Source organism: Dama dama, chromosome 7, assembly GCF_033118175.1.
Source record: "Dama dama isolate Ldn47 chromosome 7, ASM3311817v1, whole genome shotgun sequence".
NCBI classification, from domain to species: Eukaryota; Metazoa; Chordata; class Mammalia; order Artiodactyla; family Cervidae; genus Dama; species Dama dama.
In genome coordinates, this window is record NC_083687.1 from 49,047,619 (window position 1) to 49,068,397 (window position 20,779).

At 53.0% G+C, this 20,779-nt stretch overlaps 1 protein-coding gene across 3 annotated transcripts in view; it reads left to right on the plus strand.

The window, feature by feature from the left end:
• TXNDC5 (thioredoxin domain containing 5) overlaps positions 1-20,779 on the plus strand; it is a 46,332-nt gene that overhangs the window by 8,241 nt on the left and 17,312 nt on the right. The window contains exons 1-2 of one of the 3 annotated variants that reach the window (XM_061147661.1): positions 13,635-13,946; positions 17,395-17,544. In XM_061147661.1, coding sequence (XP_061003644.1) covers positions 13,654-13,946; positions 17,395-17,544 — 443 coding nt within the window. In that variant the 5' untranslated portion in view covers positions 13,635-13,653. Of the gene's footprint in view, positions 1-13,634; positions 13,947-14,886; positions 15,023-17,394; positions 17,545-20,779 lie in introns of those variants that run through there. The other 2 variants (XM_061147662.1, XM_061147664.1) reach the window with 2 other exon arrangements.

Below are 20,779 nucleotides of genomic sequence, written 5' to 3' on the forward strand. Positions count from 1 at the left end.
CGGAACTCTGTGGTGAGGGCAGAAAGGTAGCTTAAGGACTGACAACACAGTCGCACGTGTATGTGTTCAGACCCCAGCCTCCCAAGCCCCAGGTTGTGAAAGCGCTAATGGAAAGGGCTCTGAAACTCACAGAATGCCTCACAGAGGGAGCTTTGATCGTGGCTCTGGGGGAAGCTAATGGCTTGTTGTCATGGTTCTAATTTCATGGTACCCACAGGTGCCAAACCGAAAAAGAACACAGGGGAGAGAATTACTGTTGCGACAATGTTTCCTCTCAAACCCACAGAACCTGTCAACTCGGTTGGAGTTGTCTTCCTTTGCGCGTATGCCATCTTCTGGGCTGTCAAGCTCCTAAGATTTGTGGGTGGCGAGATGATGTCATGTGTATTCAGCAGCGTGCAGTAATTTCCCCTCCTAGCCTTGCTCAAAGGTTGAGATTATTGCAGTGAGTGGGATCTGAGCCCGCGGATGCAGACCTCCCTTCTCTTTTCCATTGCGATCACAATGCTCTCCTCTTCAGCCCGATGACAATTGCGCAGTCACAGCATTACATCAGGCTCTCTCTCTTGCAATGGCATCATCTCAGCGTGCAAGCACAGCTGTGAAAATAAAACAGATTTCACTGGCAGCTTGGTTAAATCCTCATGGCACACATTAATTCATTTGCCTTTTTTAAGTCGTATCGAAAACGTAACGTGGGAGACATGGCCGCGGCGGGTGAGTCAAGAGCAGGACTCGGGAGCTCAGAACAGACCCGGGTGCCGTGGCTGGACCCAGCGGATGGTATTTCCGTCGTGGGTCTGGTTCCTGCCTGGGAGCGAGGGGTTCCTCTGTGAGTTAGGGAGAAGTGGTCCTGAACAGCCCAGGAGGGACAAAAAAATAGAACGAGCATGCAGTGGTTGGGTACTGTCACCCAGCAGCGCAAAAGCAAAGCGGTTCCCAGTGTCGGAAATAAGCTTCAGCCGAAAAGACGTTATAGTGATGGATGCGAGAGGATTAGAAATGGCTGAGAGTGAACTGAAAGAGTGAACTAAAATGTGAAGCCAAGGAATGTTCACGTCTTTTGTTCCATAAATGGCAAAAACTGTCTAACTCACCAACAATGCCTACTCCGTGGTTACCAGCCAGGCTTCGCCCAGAGTGTTAAAGGTCCAAACTGGTGTTGCTCATGGCACATATCGTTCAGTCGCTCAGTCGTGTCCAGCTCTTTGTGACCCCATGGATGCCCCAGCATGCCAGGCCTCCCTGTCCATCACCATCTCCCCGAGTTTGCTCAAACTCATGTCCATCAAGTCAGCGGTGCCATCCAACCATCCCATCCTCTGTCGCTCCGTTCTCCTCTTGCTCTCAATCTTTCCCAACATCAGGGTCTTTTCCAATGAGTTGGCTATGCATGTCAGGTGGCCAGAATACTGGAGCTTCAGCTTCATCATCAGTCCTTCCAGTAAATATTCAGGGTTGATTTCCTTTAGGATGGACTGGTTGAGTCTCCTTGCTCACTGCATGACGGGGCAATAAATCAAGAGACAGTTGTTAGGGCAGGAATAGCGATTTTATCTGGAAAGCCAGCAGACTGACGGGACAGCAGACTAGTGTCCCAAAGAAACATCTTGTCCAGGTTTGGTGCTATTAATAGTTTCTTTGATAGAACCAGTTTGGCGGGGAGGGCGGCGGGCACAGTAAAGTAAAAAGGTGGTAAGTTGTTGCAGTTATTTCCTGATTCTGGCCAGACTCCAGAGGGAATGTGTCAATTTCTTCCTTCCTGCAGCCACTCACAGGTGGGCCCGGTCAGACTGTTTCCTGTGAGCTGAACAAAGGTATTCCAGCCTAATGTTTAGGCTTGGGAGGCAGGGTTTCCGTAGATGGGCCTTTATGTGTGTTCTAAGTTACAGGCGACATCATTTTGGGCTTTCCAGGTGGCGGGTGCGGTGGCAAAGAAGATCCCCTGGAGAAGGAAATGGCAACCTACTCCAGTATTCTTGCCTGGAGAATTCCACGGACAGAGGAGCCAGGCGGGCTGCCATCCCTGGGGTCGGGAGTCAGACACCTCTGAGCACACAGTATCATTTTAGTGACTAACCTGTAGCAGAAGCAATAGCATACAAAGGTCCAGGGAAAAGAAACAGATCCAACATGGAGTCAGATTTGTCCTTCCCTGTCAATTCTTCCTGTGAAAAGGGCCCCTCCTGAGAAGTCAGGGACCCGCCCGTACAGTCCCAGCTGGTGCGGACTGTGGGCTGCAGGGGAGAGCAGGCCGTCCCCCTTCTTGGACGGTGGGGACCGCGGCTGGACCTTCCTTAGCAGCTTGGCTCGGTTCGCCTCTCACTGGCCTTGCATTTTGCTGTGTTAAAAACCACGGAGAGGAAAATGAGAAAAGGGAGTTCACCGTGATACCAGCGAAGAGGTGCCTCCTTCCTGAGCTGAGTTCCAGGGCAGAAGGCCCCAGGCGGCTGTTCTGGGCACAGGTGCCCCTCCAAAACAGGAGTGCGTCCTGAGGCTCAGTCTCACCCAGTGAAGGGAAGACTTGGGTGGGGTTTGACTTTGCCCGGGCCTCCACGACAGAGGACCACAGCTGGGGGCGCTTAAACATCAGAAGTATTTTTTCTCATAGTTCCAGAGGCTGGAAGTCCAGGCTCAAGGTGCCAGCAGGGTGGGTAGTCTGAGGCTTGCGGATGATTGTCTTCTCCCATGTCCGCCTCCGTGGTCTTTCCATCTGTGTGTGCTCTAATCTCTTCTTCTAAGGACGCCAATTATTTGAGATCAGGACCCACCCGTATGACTTCATTTAACTTAAATACCTCTTTAAAGTTCTTATTAACTTAAATACGGTCGCATTCCAAGGTACTGAGGGTTCGGACTACAACATATGAAGTGGGGTGGGGAGCACCCTGCATCCCCCTTGATAACACACAGCACCTGTTTCCAGCCAGGTGACCCCAGGCACTCTTACTGGCAGACTGGACGGGCTGGCAGTGGTGTGAGTAGGAAGGACCCCTCAAGGACCTCAAAGTCCACCCCACTTGAACTTGACTTGAGAGCTCTGGTGTTAAGTCCTGTCACTAAGCCTTTTTTTTTTTTTTTTTTTTTGCATTTGGTGGTGGTTTAGTTGCTCAGTCGTGTCCGACTCTTTGCGACCCCAGGGACTGTAACCCACCAGGCTCCTCTGTCCATGGGATTCTCTAGGCAAGAATACTGGAGTGGGTTGCTGTTTCCTTCTCCAGGAGATCTTCCCCACCCAGGGTCAATTCTGGATCTCCTGCACCGCAGGCAGATTCCTTACCAACTGAGCCTCCAGGGAAGCCCTTGTAGGGTGTAGGGCATGTCTTAGAGATCCATACGGAGGTCCTTGTTACTGTGTCTGTTTTGCAGACACAACACTTTGCCAGGAAGTCTTGGCAGACACAGCCCCGTAACTCAGAAATTCCATGCTCCTGCATCTCCAGGACAGATGTGAGCAGCTGCCCCAGAGACCGGAGCTGCCCGCCTGCACGTAGAGAGACCACGCCCCCAAGATGCCCCAGGCATCTTCCCTGATAGCCAAGGGAGGAGGTCACTGCGGGCTTTGGGATTTGGCTGGAAGAATGGGAATAACACCACCGTGTTGATGAAAAATGGAAGGGAGTTTTAATGGAGCAGAAAAGTTACGTCACTAGGGCTTGCCCGTCATAAAATGCACTCGGTTTATTTTATGTGACGTCTCAGCTGCCTGTGTGGGGCTGCAGATTCTTCCATGTTTAGTGAAACATGGAGCAAGAAGGCACAGCTGACTAAATGCTAGATGTTCAAGACCTGGTTTTGGTGCTGGTCAAAGGTTCATGTCGTCCCATTATTTGTATGCATGTAGATGGAAGACCTGATTTTGTTGCCTTAATGGAATCAGTTATTAAAGTGTCTTAAACTTTGGTTTTCTTTATACACATGGATTTTTTTTTTATTAAAAAAAAAAAAGGAAGAATTTTAAAAAATAGAAGGTAATGACATATCCAGAAGACATTAAATTTGGACTGAAAAAAGGAGACTTTTATTTCCATGGAGATACAATTTTACTCAATTTAAAAAGAAGTAGATTAAAATGTACTTGTGTGTATAGATGCATATATATATATATATATATTTATATAAACATTTCTCAAAGTTTTCCATAGGGTCTCTATTTGTAAACTTTAAAATTAGGTTCCTTGCCTTAAGTGCCAGGAAATTTGAGTCAAAGGAAATTTGGACCTGCTTATTAAAAGAAATAGATATAAAGAATGAAGCGTCATTCTCTGAAGTTAAGAGGAATAAACTGATGCTAATTCTTCAGACACTTGAATGTACAAGCACTGAGAAGTTCTGTCATTTGTTCACAGACAGGTGATAATTCACTCTGAATTTTATATATATATATATATATATATATATATATAAAATAAGTATTACAGTATTTCTAAATCAGCAACTCAACAACAGCAGGTGAAACCAGGCATGGTTTGAAGCACTTTGTATGTAATAACTCATCATGTTGTAATAATTTCTTAAAACAAATCTATGAAGTAGGTGTTACCAGAGTCCCCATTGAACAGATGGAGAAACTTAAGCCCAGGACATTTAAATTACACAAAACCACACCGCTATAAGGGCAAGAGCTGGAATTCAGACTTCAGCAGTCTGACGCAGAGACTGCACCATTATTAACCACTAAAATGCACTGCCGTTCATATTGTAAATGGTCTGAATATACCATATATACATTTAACTCAGTCCTCTCTGAAGGGATATTGGGTTGTTTCCAAAGGTTTGCTATTTTAAACAATGCTACAATGAACCTGTGAATTTATCTCCCAAAGATAAGGTGCTTAACCTATTGCTGGGTCAGGGGTATCCATGTGCTTATTTAAGCTACCCGTGTTGTCAAATTGCAACCGTCATGTCCATTAAATTTAAATTTTTTTTTCAGTTACAGAATTACAAAAGTGATAGAAAGACATGCTTATTGCAAAGATATTCAGATGAAAGATGTGTATATATACACACAGACACACACACACACACGGCCCACTCCAATCCTACTTCAACCCCATTCCTTTCCTGTACCACGGCTATCTCAGTGTAGTGTATACAGCAGGCAGGATTTGGAAAAGCAGAGAGAGCATTTCATGTGGGAAGCATAGCATGAGCGACATCTGAGCGAGGCAGTAAGGAAACCAGCCCTCTGGAGCAGTTACACAGTGTAAGAGACAGGATTGCAGAAGCAGAGGGAGCCACGAAAGCCAGAGGCTTTGTGATGTGGCATTAATAAGGCACACCGCTCGCGTGCTCAGCTGCGTCCAACTCTTTGTGACCCCTGGACTGTAGCCCCCCAGGCTCCTCCGTCCATGGGATTTCCCAGGCAAGAATACTGGAGTGGGTTACCATTTCCTCCTCCAGGGGATCTTCCCAGCCTAGGAACTGAACCCAGGTCTCCTGCACTACAGGCAGATTTTTTTTTTCTTAACTGCTGAGCTACCGGCAAAGCCCTGTAAGAAATATAGAGCTATTCTTTACTGGAGGCTGAGCAGTAGACCTGTTATAAGACGATCTTGGTAAAAGTGGCTGCTCGTGGTTTTGGCAGGAGTACACAAAACTCATTCTAAGAGCCAGGAGACTAGAAAGACAACCCAGGCAGGAGTGGTGCTGGGCTGAGCCGAACAGTGCAAGCAGAACCAGAGAAGGGAGCATGACTGTGACTTCCCAATAAGCTGATAACCTGCTGGAACTTACTAGCTTCGCAAAGCTGTCATGAACACATGCGCTGTATGCAGACATGGCTGAGTCTCACAACTGCTTTGGAGAATGGTTTGATTAATTTACCGGCTTCAGTTCCACAGTCAAGTCCTATCATTTCTTTCCTGCATCTGCTCTCTCTCTGTTCCCCGTCTCCTTCTTTGCTCCCTCCCTTGATTAAAACATAGGGCTGGCTAAGCCCACCTCCTTGTCTGTTCTGCACAACAGAATGAACCTGGAGGAGGTCCAGGTGTGTCCCATTGAATTCTGGTGGGTCCCCACGGCCACCAGTCAGTCATGCCAAACCACCCTGGTCCATCACTCTCCCGCTTTTCTAGACTTCAGACTTCCTCTTCCCTCTCCAGACTCCAGGACTGCTTTGGTCTCGGCTCATGATCCTGGCTCCCATTTTAGGACAAAAAAGAAGCAACCAGAAGAGGACAGCTAGACATCTGTGCTCAAAGGGCCCTGAAACACCCCTCTCCTGGGCACCAAGGGCAGAGATCCTGACTGTGGGTCCAGGAGAGATCCTCACCTGGTCCCAGTGCTTCTCCACGCTGGAGCGGGGCTGGGCCATCAGCCCTGTGCTCAGAACACAGCTGACTACAGCAATGAGATCCACTGGATTGGGTCCACCATTCCCCTGGAGTCTGAGTTTGGAATAATGCTGGGATTCAGGCAGCCATTAGGAGATGGCCTCTGAGCACCATGAGAGAGATGTGTCCACATGCTCACATGGAACATCACAGATCATGGCCAAGGCCATCTGCAGCAGCCAGCACGGCCAAGAAAGAGAAAGGAGTTGCTGAGGAAGTGGCCTTCTTCCTTGGTGGAAAGATCGTGCCCCAGCCCGGGTCCTAATGGGCAAGCTTCTGCATCAACCTGTTGGCCTTGCCCCCAAGAAATGTGTGGAAGACGAGCTGCCATGATAGCAGCCAGCAAAGGAGGAGCTGGGAGGACGCAGGGTGGGAAGGCGCTGAAGAGCAGCTCATGCACGGACCCCGTGAGCCCCGCTGGAAGGATGGAGCCAGAAGTCCCCCGAAGTGGAGAAACAACGTGGTTCTTCCAGCTTCATCCATTCAACATGGGAACTCTTCCCCCCACCACCTCCCCACCTGGCGTGCGTCCCACATGAATTTGGAAAGATTTATCTCCCAGACACCTGAATCTCTTATGTTAATCATTTAGGAGGAGACGGGCAGTGTTAACCAAGGAGGTTATGTAGGTAGTGAGTAAATGCCAACTCTCCATTAACCATTTTGTGTTAATATATTTTTTAAATTATTGGAGTTTACTTCATTTACAATGTTGTGTTAGTTGCAGATGTACAGCAAAGTGAATCAGTCATTGTTGTTCAGTCACTAAGTCACGTCTGACTGTTTGCAACCCCATGGACTGTAGCACGCCAGGCTTCTCTGTCCATCACTATCTTCCTGAACTTACCCAAACTCATGTCCATTGAGTCAGTGATGCCATCCAGCCATCTCATCCTCTGTCACCCCCTTCTTGTGCCCTCAATTTTGCTCAGCAACAGGGTCTTTTCCAGTGAGTCAGCTCTTCGCATCAGGTAGCCAAAGAATTGGAGTTTCAGCTTTAGCATCAGTCCTTCCAAAGAATATTCAGCACTGATTTCCTTTAGGATTGACTGGTTTGATCTCCTTACTTTCCAGGGGACTCTCAAGAGTCTTCTCCAATACCACAGTTCAAAAGCGTCAATGCATTGGTACTCAGCCTTCTTTGTGGTCCAACTCTCACATCCATACATGACTACTAGAAAGACCATAGCTTTGACTAGACAGACCTTTGTTAGCAAAGTGATGTCTCTCCTTTTTAAAACACTGTCTAGGTTTGATGTACCTATTCTTCCAAGGAGCAAGCATCTTTTAATTTCATGGCTGCAGTCATCATCTGTATTGATTTTGGAGCCAAGAAAATGAAATCTGACACTCTTTCCACATTTTCCCCATCTATTTGCCATGAAATGATGGGACCGGATGCCACGATCTTAGTTTTTTGAATGTTGAGTTTTAAACCAGTTATACATAGACACACATCCACTGTTTTTAAGATTATTTTCCCATATAGGTTATTACAGAGCATTGAGTAGACTTCTCTGTGCTATACAGTTGGTCATTATTAGTTATTTATTTTATATATAGCATGTGAATGTCAATCCTAGTTTATCCTCCCCACCCCTTACTACCTGGTAACCATAAATCTACATCTGTAACTCTTATTTCTGTTTTGTAGATAAGTTTCCATTAACTATTTTCGGGGGTTTTTTTGTTTGTTTTTTTGCCACACTCTTCAGCATGCAGAATCTTAGTTCCTCACGCAGGGATCAAACCCATGCCACCTGCATTGAGAGTGGGGAGTCTTAACCACAGGACTGCCAGCAAAGTCCCCCATTAGCTATTTTAAAACACTAAAAATAGCCGCATTTCTCTGAGCATCACTGGCTAGGAAATTGTTCTGGTCTTTCTCTTTGGACTTTCTCTGTTGAGAGCAATCTTCTAGCTGTGCTGTCTTTTTCAGCAATCACATCTGAACTGTCACACAAGCTCCTCGAGGAAACTACGGTTCTCTTCTTCTTCAGATACACCTTCCAGAATGTTCTGACCCACGAAACAACAGGGTGTCAGTGCTTTCAGTACCTGCCTAAAAGTAGCATTTGTAGCCCAATTATAACTCAGGACGCACCTGTTAAAGAGTTCAAATGGTGGCATTTCGGTTTCCAAATTTAGAGAATGTTCTCTGGGGTCCTCTTCCCAAAGTGGCAACACATTGGGGGTTCATTTCACTCTCGGCAGGTGGGAAACAAAAGCTGTAGATGCCCCCACCCCGGCAGCAGGGATTCCTCCCACTGGCCTTCTCCCCCCCACCCCTCGCCCCACATGAGGACAGCTTCCCCGCACCTCCAGGCTGCAGTGGGGACCCGGGTACAGGGCTGGGAAGGTGGCAAGAGGGCACTGTAGCAGCTCTCTTCGTCGGTGGTGGTAACACTGACTCCCGTGCCTGCTGTTTGTTTGGGAAGAGGCTGTGAGGGTGAGAATTGTTTCTCAAAGAAGCCATCATCTGAGGGAAAGCAAATACAGCTTTCGTTCATTCATTCAACAAATGTGCTTTAAGTGCCTGCACCAGACGTTGTGTTCACACCGATCGAGACTGCAGGGGAAAGCTGACGCTACACAAACCCACAGTCACTGTTCTGTTCGAGGGTCCGGAGAGAGAGGACAGATGTTAGGAGAGCATCGTGGGGGTGGGGGCTAGCCCCTGCTGGGGGTCAGGAGAGTCTCCCTGGAGAGAATCGGGTTCACTTCCTTGTTAAAAATATGCAGTCTCCCCACTTTTAGACTTCATTGAGCTGGAAGGCAGGCCACCCAGAGTTGGGAATCTACGTGGGGCACTCCTGACTGCTACCCGCTGGGGCGACGTGTGCATTCCAAGCGGGACCTGGGAGCTGAGAGGAGGAAGCTGGCAGAGCCAGCCGGGGATGCTGAGAGCTCTGGGCCAGTGGTGATGGGGCCCACGTGGGGAAGGCAGGGCCGTGACTGGCCCAGAGGAGGGGAGCGGCAGGGCAGGCAGAGGGAGCAGCTTCCTTTGGAAGAGCAAGTTATCAGTATCTAGTCTTAGTGGAGCCTGGTGGGAGAGACGGGGAGGAGATGGGCTCTGGGTTCCAGGGAGAGAGTGGTGGGTGTGCCGAAGAAAGCCATCCTTCCTGGGGCTGACTGATGGGGAGGAGGGCCAGCAACCACGTGAGCACAGAAATGCACAACAGAATAACATCAAATTGCAGAAAGGGCCACGTGGAAATTCAGCTGTGTGGCGATTGAAAGAGCACAGAAGCAGAGGGCAGGGCTCCGGGGGGCTGCTCGGGAGCAGGGTCCCTCCGGAGGTGCCATGGCCTGCGGGCGCCACGAGGGCAGTCCCAGGAAAAGAGGAGCCAGGCAGCCAGCGGGCTGTGCAGATGCGGGGCTGAAAATGTGGAGGGATCGGGATTAGGGCAAATCCCTGGGCTAAGACCCAGGGCGGCAGAGGATGGACCGGAAGGAGGTGGTATCTTTTCTGAAGGCCCTTGAGCACCGGAGCAAAGAGCTGGGTTTTGTTTTGTTTTGTTTTTCCTAAGAGAAGTGGAGGCCACTGAAGGGAAGGAGTGAAAGAGTGTTATGACTCATTTGTAGCTGCTGGATGGACAGACTGAAGGGACTCTGGGACCTGACGGTCGGGAGAATCTCCTAGGTGAGATTCGACTGGAGCTGTTTCAGAAATGAAATGACGAGCCTGCTGATGTGCCCTGGGGGCTGCAGTGGGGTGAGACCAGCCGCAGGAGAAGGGCATCGAAGCTAGCAACCGGAGTTTCTGGTTTGAGCCAAGCACAAGGAAGGACCATTTTCTGAGGTGGAGAAACAGAAAGCCAAGCACATTGCAGGGAATCCCATGTGTGAGGCCGGGCTCTGCCTGTGAGATAGGCAGATGCTGAGATCAAATAGGCAGCAAGCGCGCGAGAAAGGTCTGGGCTGGTTAACAGGAGCGCCGGTGTCATCAGCACAGTGGGTCCACCAGGGCCATGCGTGAGCTCAGAGGGGGCAAGAGGAGCCGTTTGGAGGCCGAGAAGCTTCGATCTCAGGGCCGAGCGGAGGGCACTGAGGAGGGTGCATGGGTGGGAGGTATCGTGGATGAGCTACTGATCAAGATGTGGCCAGTTTTGTCTGTCCCGAAGCTGCCAGGAAGCCCAGTAAGATAGCGTAGTGTTCCTTCGATTTGCCGGTGTGATATCGTCGGTGACTTTGGTGTCCGCTGGATGCAAGAGCCAGAGGGGCACAAAGAATGAACAGACAGGGACCTGTGGACAGTTCTGGAAGGATTTTGCTATGAAGGAAAAACTAAGGAATTGGGGTAGCAGCCGGGGGCTCCTGCGGTCAAGGGATGCTTTCTGAAGTTAGGAAATACTGAAGTGTGTTTGTCCGTTGGTGGGAATGATCCAGCGGACGGGAAGTGGTTGGGAATTCGTGCAGAAGAGAAAGCGGCTGCAGCAGGAACCAGGCCCGGAGCAGGCCTGCAGTGGGGGCCGGGGCAGTGGGCTTATGGGTTTCCTGGGCTACTCTAACAAACCTCCCCGAAACTGGCATCTTGAAAACAACACACGCGTCTGCTTTTACAGCCTGGAGGTCAAATTGCCAGTATGGCCAAAGGTCCCTCTGGAGGCTTCAGGGAACCATCTGTCTCTTGCCCTCTCCGGCTTCCAGAGCTGCTTCTAGAGCTGTTTGCTTTGTTCGTTGTCGCTCCCTCTGGCTTCAAAGCCGCAGGTGGGCCGGGGTGTTGAACATCTTCACATCTATCTCTGCTCCGGTCACACCATCTGCTGTGCTCACATTTCCCCTGCTCCTCTCCTGTGAGGACGTCTAGGGCCAATCGAGACAGTCCAGATAACCTCCTCCTGCCGCCCCCCTTCCCCGCCCCCCGAAGATTCTTAATATAATCACACCTGCAGAGTCTCTTGTTCCATAAGGTAACTCTTAGCTGGCATGGACGGAGTGCTGTGGAGGACCCGCCTTGGCTTGGAGCGGGGAGACCTCCTTACTTCGTGTAACTGGAGGGAAAGGGACTCATGCGGGGCTTTGTAAATTTGGTGGCAGAAAGATGAGGGAGTCTCTGCTTTTGGCTTCAACTTTCTGCAAGAAGTATTGACAGCCGAGAGGGGTGGTAAATGCAGGAGGGCGGGGAGTGGAGGGGTCGAGGTCTGGAAGCAGCGCACACAGTGGGGAACTCAACCCTGTCTCAGCCTGGCTGGGGTCACTGCGAGAGGGCCCGGCCAGGCGGTAAGTATAGGATGAGAATCCACGGGATCTAGCCAGGCAGTGAGGGGAACATCGTAGCCGGGTGGCTTGTGAGGAGACTGTGAGCAGAACAGGGTGTTGAGGGTTCGGGGGTGAACCCTCAGGGGTGTTGAGGAGGGGACACTGAGCCAGCGAACTGTAAATACCGGAAGGGCGGGCAGAGTGGGATGCCCTTAATGCAGATTTTGAAGACAGTGTGATGTCCGGTTATGACAAGTTCTGGGGTTTCCCTTGAGGAGTGAGCCCCTGGGGGACAGAGAGACGGGTCATCAATCTGGATGCTGAAGGTGCTGGGAATGAAAACAGGGAAGACGTGGCCAGAAGCCAACATCTTCAGTGAAAAGAGAAGGGGGAGTGACCCGGAAGAAGACGGGTGCTAGAAGTGCCTGGGTGACCGGAACCGGAAGAGCAGTGGGGGCCATGTTCACAGCTTCCGCCGAAAGGGATCTGGCGGTTTGCTGGAGGAAGGAGGAGAAGTAGCATGGATGAGACAATGCAAGCGAGGAGGCCCGGGTTTTCTTCCCGACTCGGAGGCAGGTAGCCAAGGTGTGAAAGACAGGTAGCTAACACTTGCGAGGGCTCCCGTGTTTCCATTTAGGTAAGTAAAGTAGCGAGGCTCTGAGAATGTGTGCTGATGCTTTGGTGGGAACGTTTGGAAGGCCCGAGGTTCGAGGCACAGGAAAATGGGAGCCTAGCAAATACGGGGCTTTTGGAGAGGATCCGTGTGCTTCTAGTGGTGAGTGAGTTTCACAGGACACAGAACTTTTGGAACCAAAGGCCTGGAGCGGTAGAGTAAGGACTGCGTTTTACCCTGTAGGTGGGGGGTGGGGGAGGGTGTTCACAGCAGACCATCATGGTCAAAAGGCAGGCTTTGGGAAAGTTAACTTTCCAGCCTGATGAGTGTAAGAGGCCCTTAGAAAGCCACTGCACGGGCCAGGAGTAAGGTCTGACCAAGGTGTGAACACTGCGAATGGGGGAAAGAAACTGGATTTGTCAAGAAATGCGGTGGGCTTGAATTACAGGAGATTAGGGAGAGGAGGGAGTGATGGGGAGAAGTTTCCCAAGTGTTGGGCGTTAACTGCTTGGTTTGGAGGGGAAATTGATGGCTTCGTATTTGGCAAACTGCGGTCTTAGATTGAGAAGTGGCCAGGGCAGTGTTAATGACAGGTGAGTCATGGGGCGCTCCCCTTGCCGTGTCTCACTGCCTAGGGTTCCCCAGACTGCGGACCCCAGGAGGCAACCGGTGAGTCTCCTGATTCAGCTTCAGATCCCCAGGGCGAGGCCTAACCCTCAATTACTGCGTGCCGTTGGGCATGTGCGCAGGTGTGAACTGAGGCGCCCGATTCACACGCTTCGCACCTGGGTTCGCCTCACAGCCCGCGGGGCCAGAGCAGGCGCGTCCAGATGCACCTGGGGGGCGCCGGCGCCCTGGGACGCCAGGCGGGCGCCGGTGGAGGAGGACCTTGCCAGGGTTTGTGTCCGAGAAGACGCTGTGAGCGGCTCTCCTCTCATCCCGAGGTAGGGCGGGTCAGGGCGCGTCCCCAAGCTTTCGCTTGGAAAGCGGGTTTTCATCACACCCCTGGGCTCGGACCCAGAATCACAGTTGACGTCCGAAAATTTGATTCATTCAGGTGTAAACCTCGCCCACTTCTGCTCAGTTTCCTCAGTTCTGCTGACAGCAGCTCGCTCTTTTTTTCGCCTTTGTGTAGTTGCGGTGAACCGAGGCCGACACCGCCCTCGGTGGCCACCGAGCCCCTCTGACCCTCCAGTCCTCGGCGCAGCCCCTCGCCAGAGCGGGCCCAGCAGGGCTTGGAGAGGCGCGGGGGTCCCGCGGGATTGGCCCAAGCTGTCCCTCCAGCCCTGAGGTGCGGGAGGCCGGCGCGGGAGGCTGTCGGGGGCCCGGCCCACCCGTCCCCCAGGCTCCCAGCGAGTATCCCCGGGCGCGCGCGGGCCCGTCTGGGCTGGGGAGGCGGGCGCGCGCGGAGGGCGGGGGTTCGGGGCGGGGCCTCGGGGGCGGGGCGGGCGGCGTGGAGGGGACCGGCGGCCGGGGCGAGAGCGCGCCCAGCCCGCCGAGATGCCCGCGCGCGCCGGACACCTCCTCCCGCCTCGGCCTCGGGCCCTGGTCCCGGCCATGCCGCCGCCGCCGCCGCCGCCGCTGCTGCTGCTGCTGCTGCTGCTGCTGCTGCTGGACGCCGGCGGCGGGCGGGGGGGCGCCCGGGCCCAGGAGCCTGGTGTGGCGGCGGAAGGGCCCCCCGCGGCCGGCGGCGGGGACGGGCAGGACCCGCACGCCAAGCACCTGTACACGGCCGACATGTTCACGCACGGCATCCAGAGCGCCGCGCACTTCGTCATGTTCTTCGCGCCCTGGTAACTGGCCGCGCCGCCCGCCCGGGGCTCCGCCGGCGCGGGGGGCGCGGGCCCGCGGCCTGGGGCGCCCGGCGAGGGGCTGGGGGCGCAGGGGGCGGCGCGCGCCGGGCGCTCGCCGTTGACGTGGCGCAGGGGCAGGGACCGGGCGAGAGGGGGCGGTCCCCGAGGGCCGAACCGGAAAAGGCCGGAGCTCCGGCACCGGGGGTTCGGGGCAGGGTTCGTCGTCCTTCGAGGCCAATGGGAGCCCGGAACCCGCCCGCACCACGTCCCCCAGCCCCAAACTAATGCGCTGGTCGGAGGCAGCGGCCTGTGGCTCGGCCGGTATCCGGAAGCCACGTGCGGCCGCGCGGACACCCGGGGTCCGCCGTGTACACGTGGACTTCCTGTCCCGTGCGCTCCCCGGAGGGCGGACGGGGTTTAATTGAAACGCAGGGACTCTGAGGCTCTGCGTTCGCGAAGTGGGAGGCGGGTGGTCCGGGCATTAGAGGGTTCCTTCTCTTCCCCCGGGAATCGGGGTGCTGTGCGGAGCCTGGGGGCCCCTCCGCAGCTCCGGGGCCGTGGCGAGCTGTGCTCCGGGTGACAGGACCCTCTGGCCCCCGACCCAAGGCTGTTCTGGGTCGTGCACTCCTCTGCTTTCTTGGGGCCTGGCCATCTGGAAAGTGTGAGGTGGGAAAAGGCACAGCGTTGAACAGACAGCACCCCCCCCCCCCCACCGTGGTTCCCGGGTGGGGGCTTTGCTGTGAGCCTCGGTGCCGACCCCAGAGACACTTGCCCTGCAATTCGTCTAAGAGAGAGACTCCCCCGGTCCTTGACACGAGCAGAGGGACCCAGTGCCTTCTCCCAGGGTCTAGATGCCCGCTGAGGGGGGTTCTCTGGGCGGCGCAGCCAGCCGCTCTAGGGCCCAGGCCTTTGCAGGCTTCACTGCGGAATTTGGCGTTCTTGCCCAGAGCCAGGAGCCTCCTTGAGATGTGGGTAAGGCATGGAAAAAGGATTAGGAAGAAGATTCCCAAGAAAAGCCACCTGTTCAGAAAATGTGCCCGCAGAAGTTGGAGGAAACTCTTCCCCCTCATATTCAGGTTATTACTGCATTTCAGTTCCTTTGGAGTTACATCCACACTTTTGGTCTGGCTCAGACCTGTCACTTACTAACTGTATTTATGGGATACCTTGTGTTTCAAGAACCAAAGGAGCTGAATTTTTAGAACCCAGTGGATATAGAAATGTAAAGTAATGGCTCTGGATAGTTTCTTTGTGGAGGGTGTTCTCAGAGTAGCTGTTGCAGTTAAACACACTAAAGTCTGCTTCTGTGGAATAAGTCTGCCCATGGATTTTTTTTTTTTTTTTCTTTATTTTTTAAAAGAAAGACTGACGTGTAGACATCGTAGTGCTAATGGAGTTTTGGATTTGGAGTCTCTGTGATGCTCACCATCTAGCCCAGGCCTGAGTGAGGGAGAGGACTACTACATTCCTGTTTCATTGTGTGTGCCTTACAGAGTTTTAGGTGGATGCTCCCAGAAAAAGTAACTTTGAAAGTTAGCAGACTTGAAGAGCAGATCGGAGTTCAGCTCGGATACACTGGGCTGCCCCTGGTCTCTTTCCATTTCAGTCTCTGGAATGTTGAGCGCCCTTGTGGGATTCGGGGGCAGGAGCCAGTGATAGCATTGGGGGGGGGTGTGTGTGGGGGGGGGGGTGTGTGTAGCCAGTGATAGCATTGGGGGTGTGTGTGTGTGTGTGTAGCCAGTGATAGCATTGGGGTGTGTGTCTGTGTGTGCGCTCTGAACCCAGCAGAGGCAGGGCTGTCGTATGAGGTAAAGGTGTGCCAGCGCCAGGTAATAGTTTCTGTATGGCCAGTTTTCGGGTCACATTGAATCTGGTGACAGTGAGGTCAAGGTTGGGGCCGCCGCCTCGAAAGGACCAGGTGGCTTTGCTCTGTTACTGACCACAAACTGCCTCAGTGCAGCTGCAGTCTCAGAGTTTTTGTGCTGTAGTCCCAAGGGTCCAAAACCAGGGTGCCGACTGTGAGGCACCCATGGGACCATCACTAGGAAATTGCTAAGCACTTAGTACGTGTCTCGGGCATCCAGTTGTAGAAAGGAAGGTGCTTGTCGTCTTGGCACTTGTACCACATCGACTTAAATCTGACGGTGGTTTTCCCTCACAGATATCTTCCAGAAAAGAGTGATTCATATTGTATTTGAATCTCTTATAAAACAGGATTTTCCTTCTGTGGCCTAGAAGGTGTTGCTTAGGGAAAACAGGTTTGCTTAAAGCAAGGTCTTCTAGTGCTGCCTTTAGATGCTTCCTGGTGAGGTCATCTGTCAGAAAAAAAGAAGAGGCAAGGGGATTTAACACTGATTTTATGGAGAAATTGCTTTGAGGATGAACTCAGAAGTGCTGGGTGTTCTGACAGCACTCTAAAAAGCACTACAGCAAGGGGTTCCATGGTAGAGACCATGAATACACACTCAGCAGGAGAAGGGGGAGCCGACCATGGGCTCTAATGCTGTGAAAGTGCGCCTGGAGTCTGAGACCCAGTTTTCAGTGTGGTGATACAGTATTTAAGTATGGCCCTGTGAACAGCCGACAGTTAAAAGACGGTGATCAGCCATATGACTCAAAAAGATTTAGTGATGGGGAAGAGACTGATGCTGTCAAGAAATGGGACAAGTAGAAGCAGTCATTTTAAGTCAGCATATTATTTTAAATGATAGATGATTTTAAAATACTTATGTCATTAAATTCTTATAGTGAATATTGTAAGTGCCCATTTAGAAGTTTTGAGTGGCCACAAGTTTGTTTTTTTTTTAAATAAGCTGCTCACTGGTGAGAATGCAGAACTGATTTCATTCGGAGGCTGGTTTGTATTTGGAGAGAGTGGGTTACATGGTGTAGGAGACCTGACCCTAAAGGGACAGTGGCAGTGAGAAGGCTGGAGCTGCTGCCACCGAGGAGTGGTGAGGGGGCTCTCCCGACTAGGGAGAGAAGGAAGTGGACACCGGCCAGCTTGGGAGTCCGGGCTGACTTCCTGGAGGAAGTGACACCCAAGCCGAACAACTAGTGATCGGCCGGGTGGGCTTAGGAAGGGTCAGAGGAAGGCATGCTCCCTCCCAGGGCCCAGCCAAGATAGGGCGCCTGCGGGGACCTGGAAGTGTGTCCAGCAGGGCTAAGCAGTGGGGGCGGCCCAGGAAGCAAGGCAGGTGGATAGAGGTCAGCTGGGAGGTCAGCAGGGGCCAAGTCGAGAGGCGTCGGGCGCTGCGCCTCGCTGAGAACGTTGCCGGGACTGTCGGGAGGTTGCGCAGCCATGCTGGGCTGGTCCGCTGCGTCTCCGCCGCGGTGTGAACAAGGGTGGGATCGGAGCGCCCCGCTACCCTAGGAGATGGCTGGCTGAGGAGCTGGACTGGCCCCTCCGCCTCGCGCTCAGCATACTTCCTACCGCCCCTTGTTACAGGTGTGGGCATTGCCAGCGGCTACAGCCAACCTGGAACGACCTGGGAGACAAGTACAACGGCATGGAGGACGCCAAGGTGTACGTGGCCAAGGTGGACTGCACGGCCGACTCGGACCTGTGCTCCTCCCAGGGCGTGCGCGGCTACCCCACGTGAGTGACGGGCGCGTGCGCGACTACCCCACGTGAGTGACGAGCGCATGCGTGGCTACCCCACGTGAGTGACGGGCGTGCGCGGGGGCCCCACGTGGGCGGCTACCCCACGTGAGTGACGAGCGCATGCGTGGCTACCCCACGTGAGTGACGAGCGCATGCGTGGCTACCCCACGTGAGTGACGGGCGTGCGCGGGGGCCCCACGTCCGCGGCTACCCCACGTGAGTGACGAGCGCATGCGTGGCTACCCCACGTGAGTGACGAGCGCATGCGTGGCTACCCCACGTGAGTGACGGGCGTGCGCGGGGGCCCCACGTGCGCGGCTACCCCACGTGAGTGACGAGCGCATGCGTGGCTACCCCACGTGAGTGACGAGCGTGCGCGGGGGCCCCACGTCCGCAGCTACCCCACGTGAGTGACGAGCGCATGCGTGGCTACCCCACGTGAGTGACGGGCGTGCGCGGGGGGCCCCACGTGCGCGGCTACCCCACGTGAGTGACGGGCGTGCGCTCTGCGCCCTCCAGGTCTTTCTTGGTTTTCCGCCAACCACCTCGGGCCAAACGAAGTCCAAGTACATTTTTGGCAACTTCTTTGTAGTTCTGAGAAGTGAGGCGATGCCAACTTGGAGCCGGCAGCCCCTCTTGTTAGGCAGGGTTATATATATGCTGTGTATTAGATGCTTTTTTGGACTTTGGAAAAAGCCTTCAATTAGCTGAGTTTTCCTTTTTATATAATTAAGAACGAGTCTGCCAGACAAAAATGGTGTTGTTCTCCATGAGCTCTTGTCACACCTGATTGTCCCATGTACATTTACATAGTGAATACCGACTGTCAGGAATTTTTGGTCACTCTGTTAATTCTTTTTTTTTTTTTTTTTTGGTAAGGTTTGTTTGATTTTGACTACGCTGGGTCTTTGTGGCTGTGCACAGGCTTTTCTCTAGTTGCGGTGAGCAGGGGCTACTCTGCTTGTGGGCCCAGGCCTGTCACTGCGGTGGCTTCTCTTTTTGCAGAGCACAGGCTCTCCATGTCCGGGCTTCAGTAGCTGCAGCTGTAGACTCTATAATAGAGTCCAGGCTCAGTAGTTCTGGAACACTGGCTTATTTGCGCCAAGGCATATGGGATCCTGCTGGACCAGGGATCGAACTGGTGTCTCTTGCATATTGCAAGGCAGAGTCTTTACCCCCAGACCATCAGGGAAGCCCCGTCATGCTGTTAATTCTTTAGTCTCTTTTCTAGAGTTATTCCGCACCTGACCAGCACAAGGGCCGTTTTTGTTGGAAAGAAAGTGCAGTCATTCTGACAAGTGAGACTCTATTTCCTTGGCAGTTAAAATAGTTTTTAAGAACAAAAGTTGAAACTGGCTAAATGAACAAAAGAGGGGCTTGATGAGGCTGGCTTAGTCTGCAGGCTGTGGGAGCTCTGAGGGTCAGGTGGCCTGGTTCTCTGCACCCCGCTCAAGGTGACTCCACTTGCCAGCTCTGCATTGCTCTGTTGACATGGTGGGCTTAGGCCTGTTGCTGATTAGCCCACCTTGGATGGAGTATTCATTCCAGAAATAGACCTCGTGGCCAGGGAGGCGGGATCTTGTTGGAAGACAGTAGCCTCTTCCGGACTCCACATTTGATGTTGGGCTGAAGGGCACTTCTTCAAAAAGGGGAAGGTGCCATTTCCAGAAGGCTGGGGGAGGGGTCGGGCACTGCAGGTCCCAACACATCCATTCAAACTGTTGAATGAAGTCAATCCTGTAGGAGACCTGAGCTGATCTTCAAACCTGAGAGGCCGCATGGAAAGGGGCTGGCACTCTGAGCTGGAACCTGGACGCCGCGGTTTGGACCCTGGCTTCGCCGTTCACATATCCTGCAGCTGTGGCTGCGGTCCTCAGCCTCTGAGTGTGAAGCAGGATGCTGGCACCCCCACCCCCCGCACTGGTGTGTGCAGACACCAGCCTGAACGTGCCCAATGCATGTTAAGGTTTCCCCCAACATTCGGAGATTTGGTATTTCCATAAAGGGCTCTGGGACTCTCGTCTTTGGTGACTGCCTGCTGACCTGGGCACGGGATCTCAAGTCTGTGTCGGGTCGGAGCACTAGAGACAGAACTTCCTGCCGTGCGTACCTGCCTGTTGGTATCACTGTCCTGTGCTTCACTGTGTTGCCTTCAGATGTATGAAGAGCGTCCCGGAGAAGCAGCCAGTGCGTTGTGGGGCCAGTTCCCTGTAGAGGGCTTGTGACTTGGAGGGGCAGGAGCTACAGATGGTTGGTGTCAACTCTTGAACCGCTGGCTGTGTGCGGCCGTGTGCACCGTGAACCAGTGACAGGGCTGAGCAGGCCTGGGTGGGGTGTCAGAGGGAGCGGAGGGGCCCGCCCAGACCTGCTCGTCTCAGCTCTCTGGCTGCACCATCAGTGGCTCCACAGACGCTGTTCACAGATACCAAAAGATCCGCATTGGAGCAGGCATCTTGATTTTGTTTTTAGAAGATCTGGTCCCTCCAGGAAAACCAGACCCTGCTTTAGAGCTGTTAAAGAGAATTACCAGCTCCCACTGTATGGTTTGGGAAGGAGTCCTGTGACCATCACAACCAACACCAGATTCTTTTCACAGATTGCAGGAGTTAAGGGCGTGCTGCATAAAATGTAGGGCCTTAGGGCCTTCATAGGTTGACCTGTGTGGGCTTCTAGAGGTGTTTTGAGGCCTGGATTAGATGATGATGTAAATGCTGGGCATTGGGGGCGGGGGTCAGCCCATTAGTGTTTGTGTCATCCCTTCCTAGCACCTTTAGCTGAGTAAAGGATTGGAGAGGGAGGGAGTTTGGGTTCCCAGGTCCGTAGAGAAGGCTGCCTGTGCTCGGGAAGCTGTTTTGGGATCTGTTGAGCCATTAAAGCATCTTTATCATCTGGGAAGATGTCAGCAGGGGCAGAGCTGAAGGGGGTCTTTAGGGCTGCCACACAGAGTGTCTCGAAAAGAACAGAGAGGCACTCTCACGGTCCTGGGGGCCAGAAGCTGAAAATCAGGGCTCTGAAACCCCTCGGGGATCCTCCTTTGCTTCTTCCTGGCTCTGGCAATCTTTGATGTTCTTGATTGTAGAAGCATCATCCTAGTCCTCCTCCTCAACACAGTCTTCTCCTGTGTGCCGTCTCTCTGTCTAAATTTCCCTTTATATATAGTTATCAGTCACAATGGCTTAGAAAGAAAGTGAAATTTGTTTAGTCGTGTTTGACTCCTGGTGACCTCATG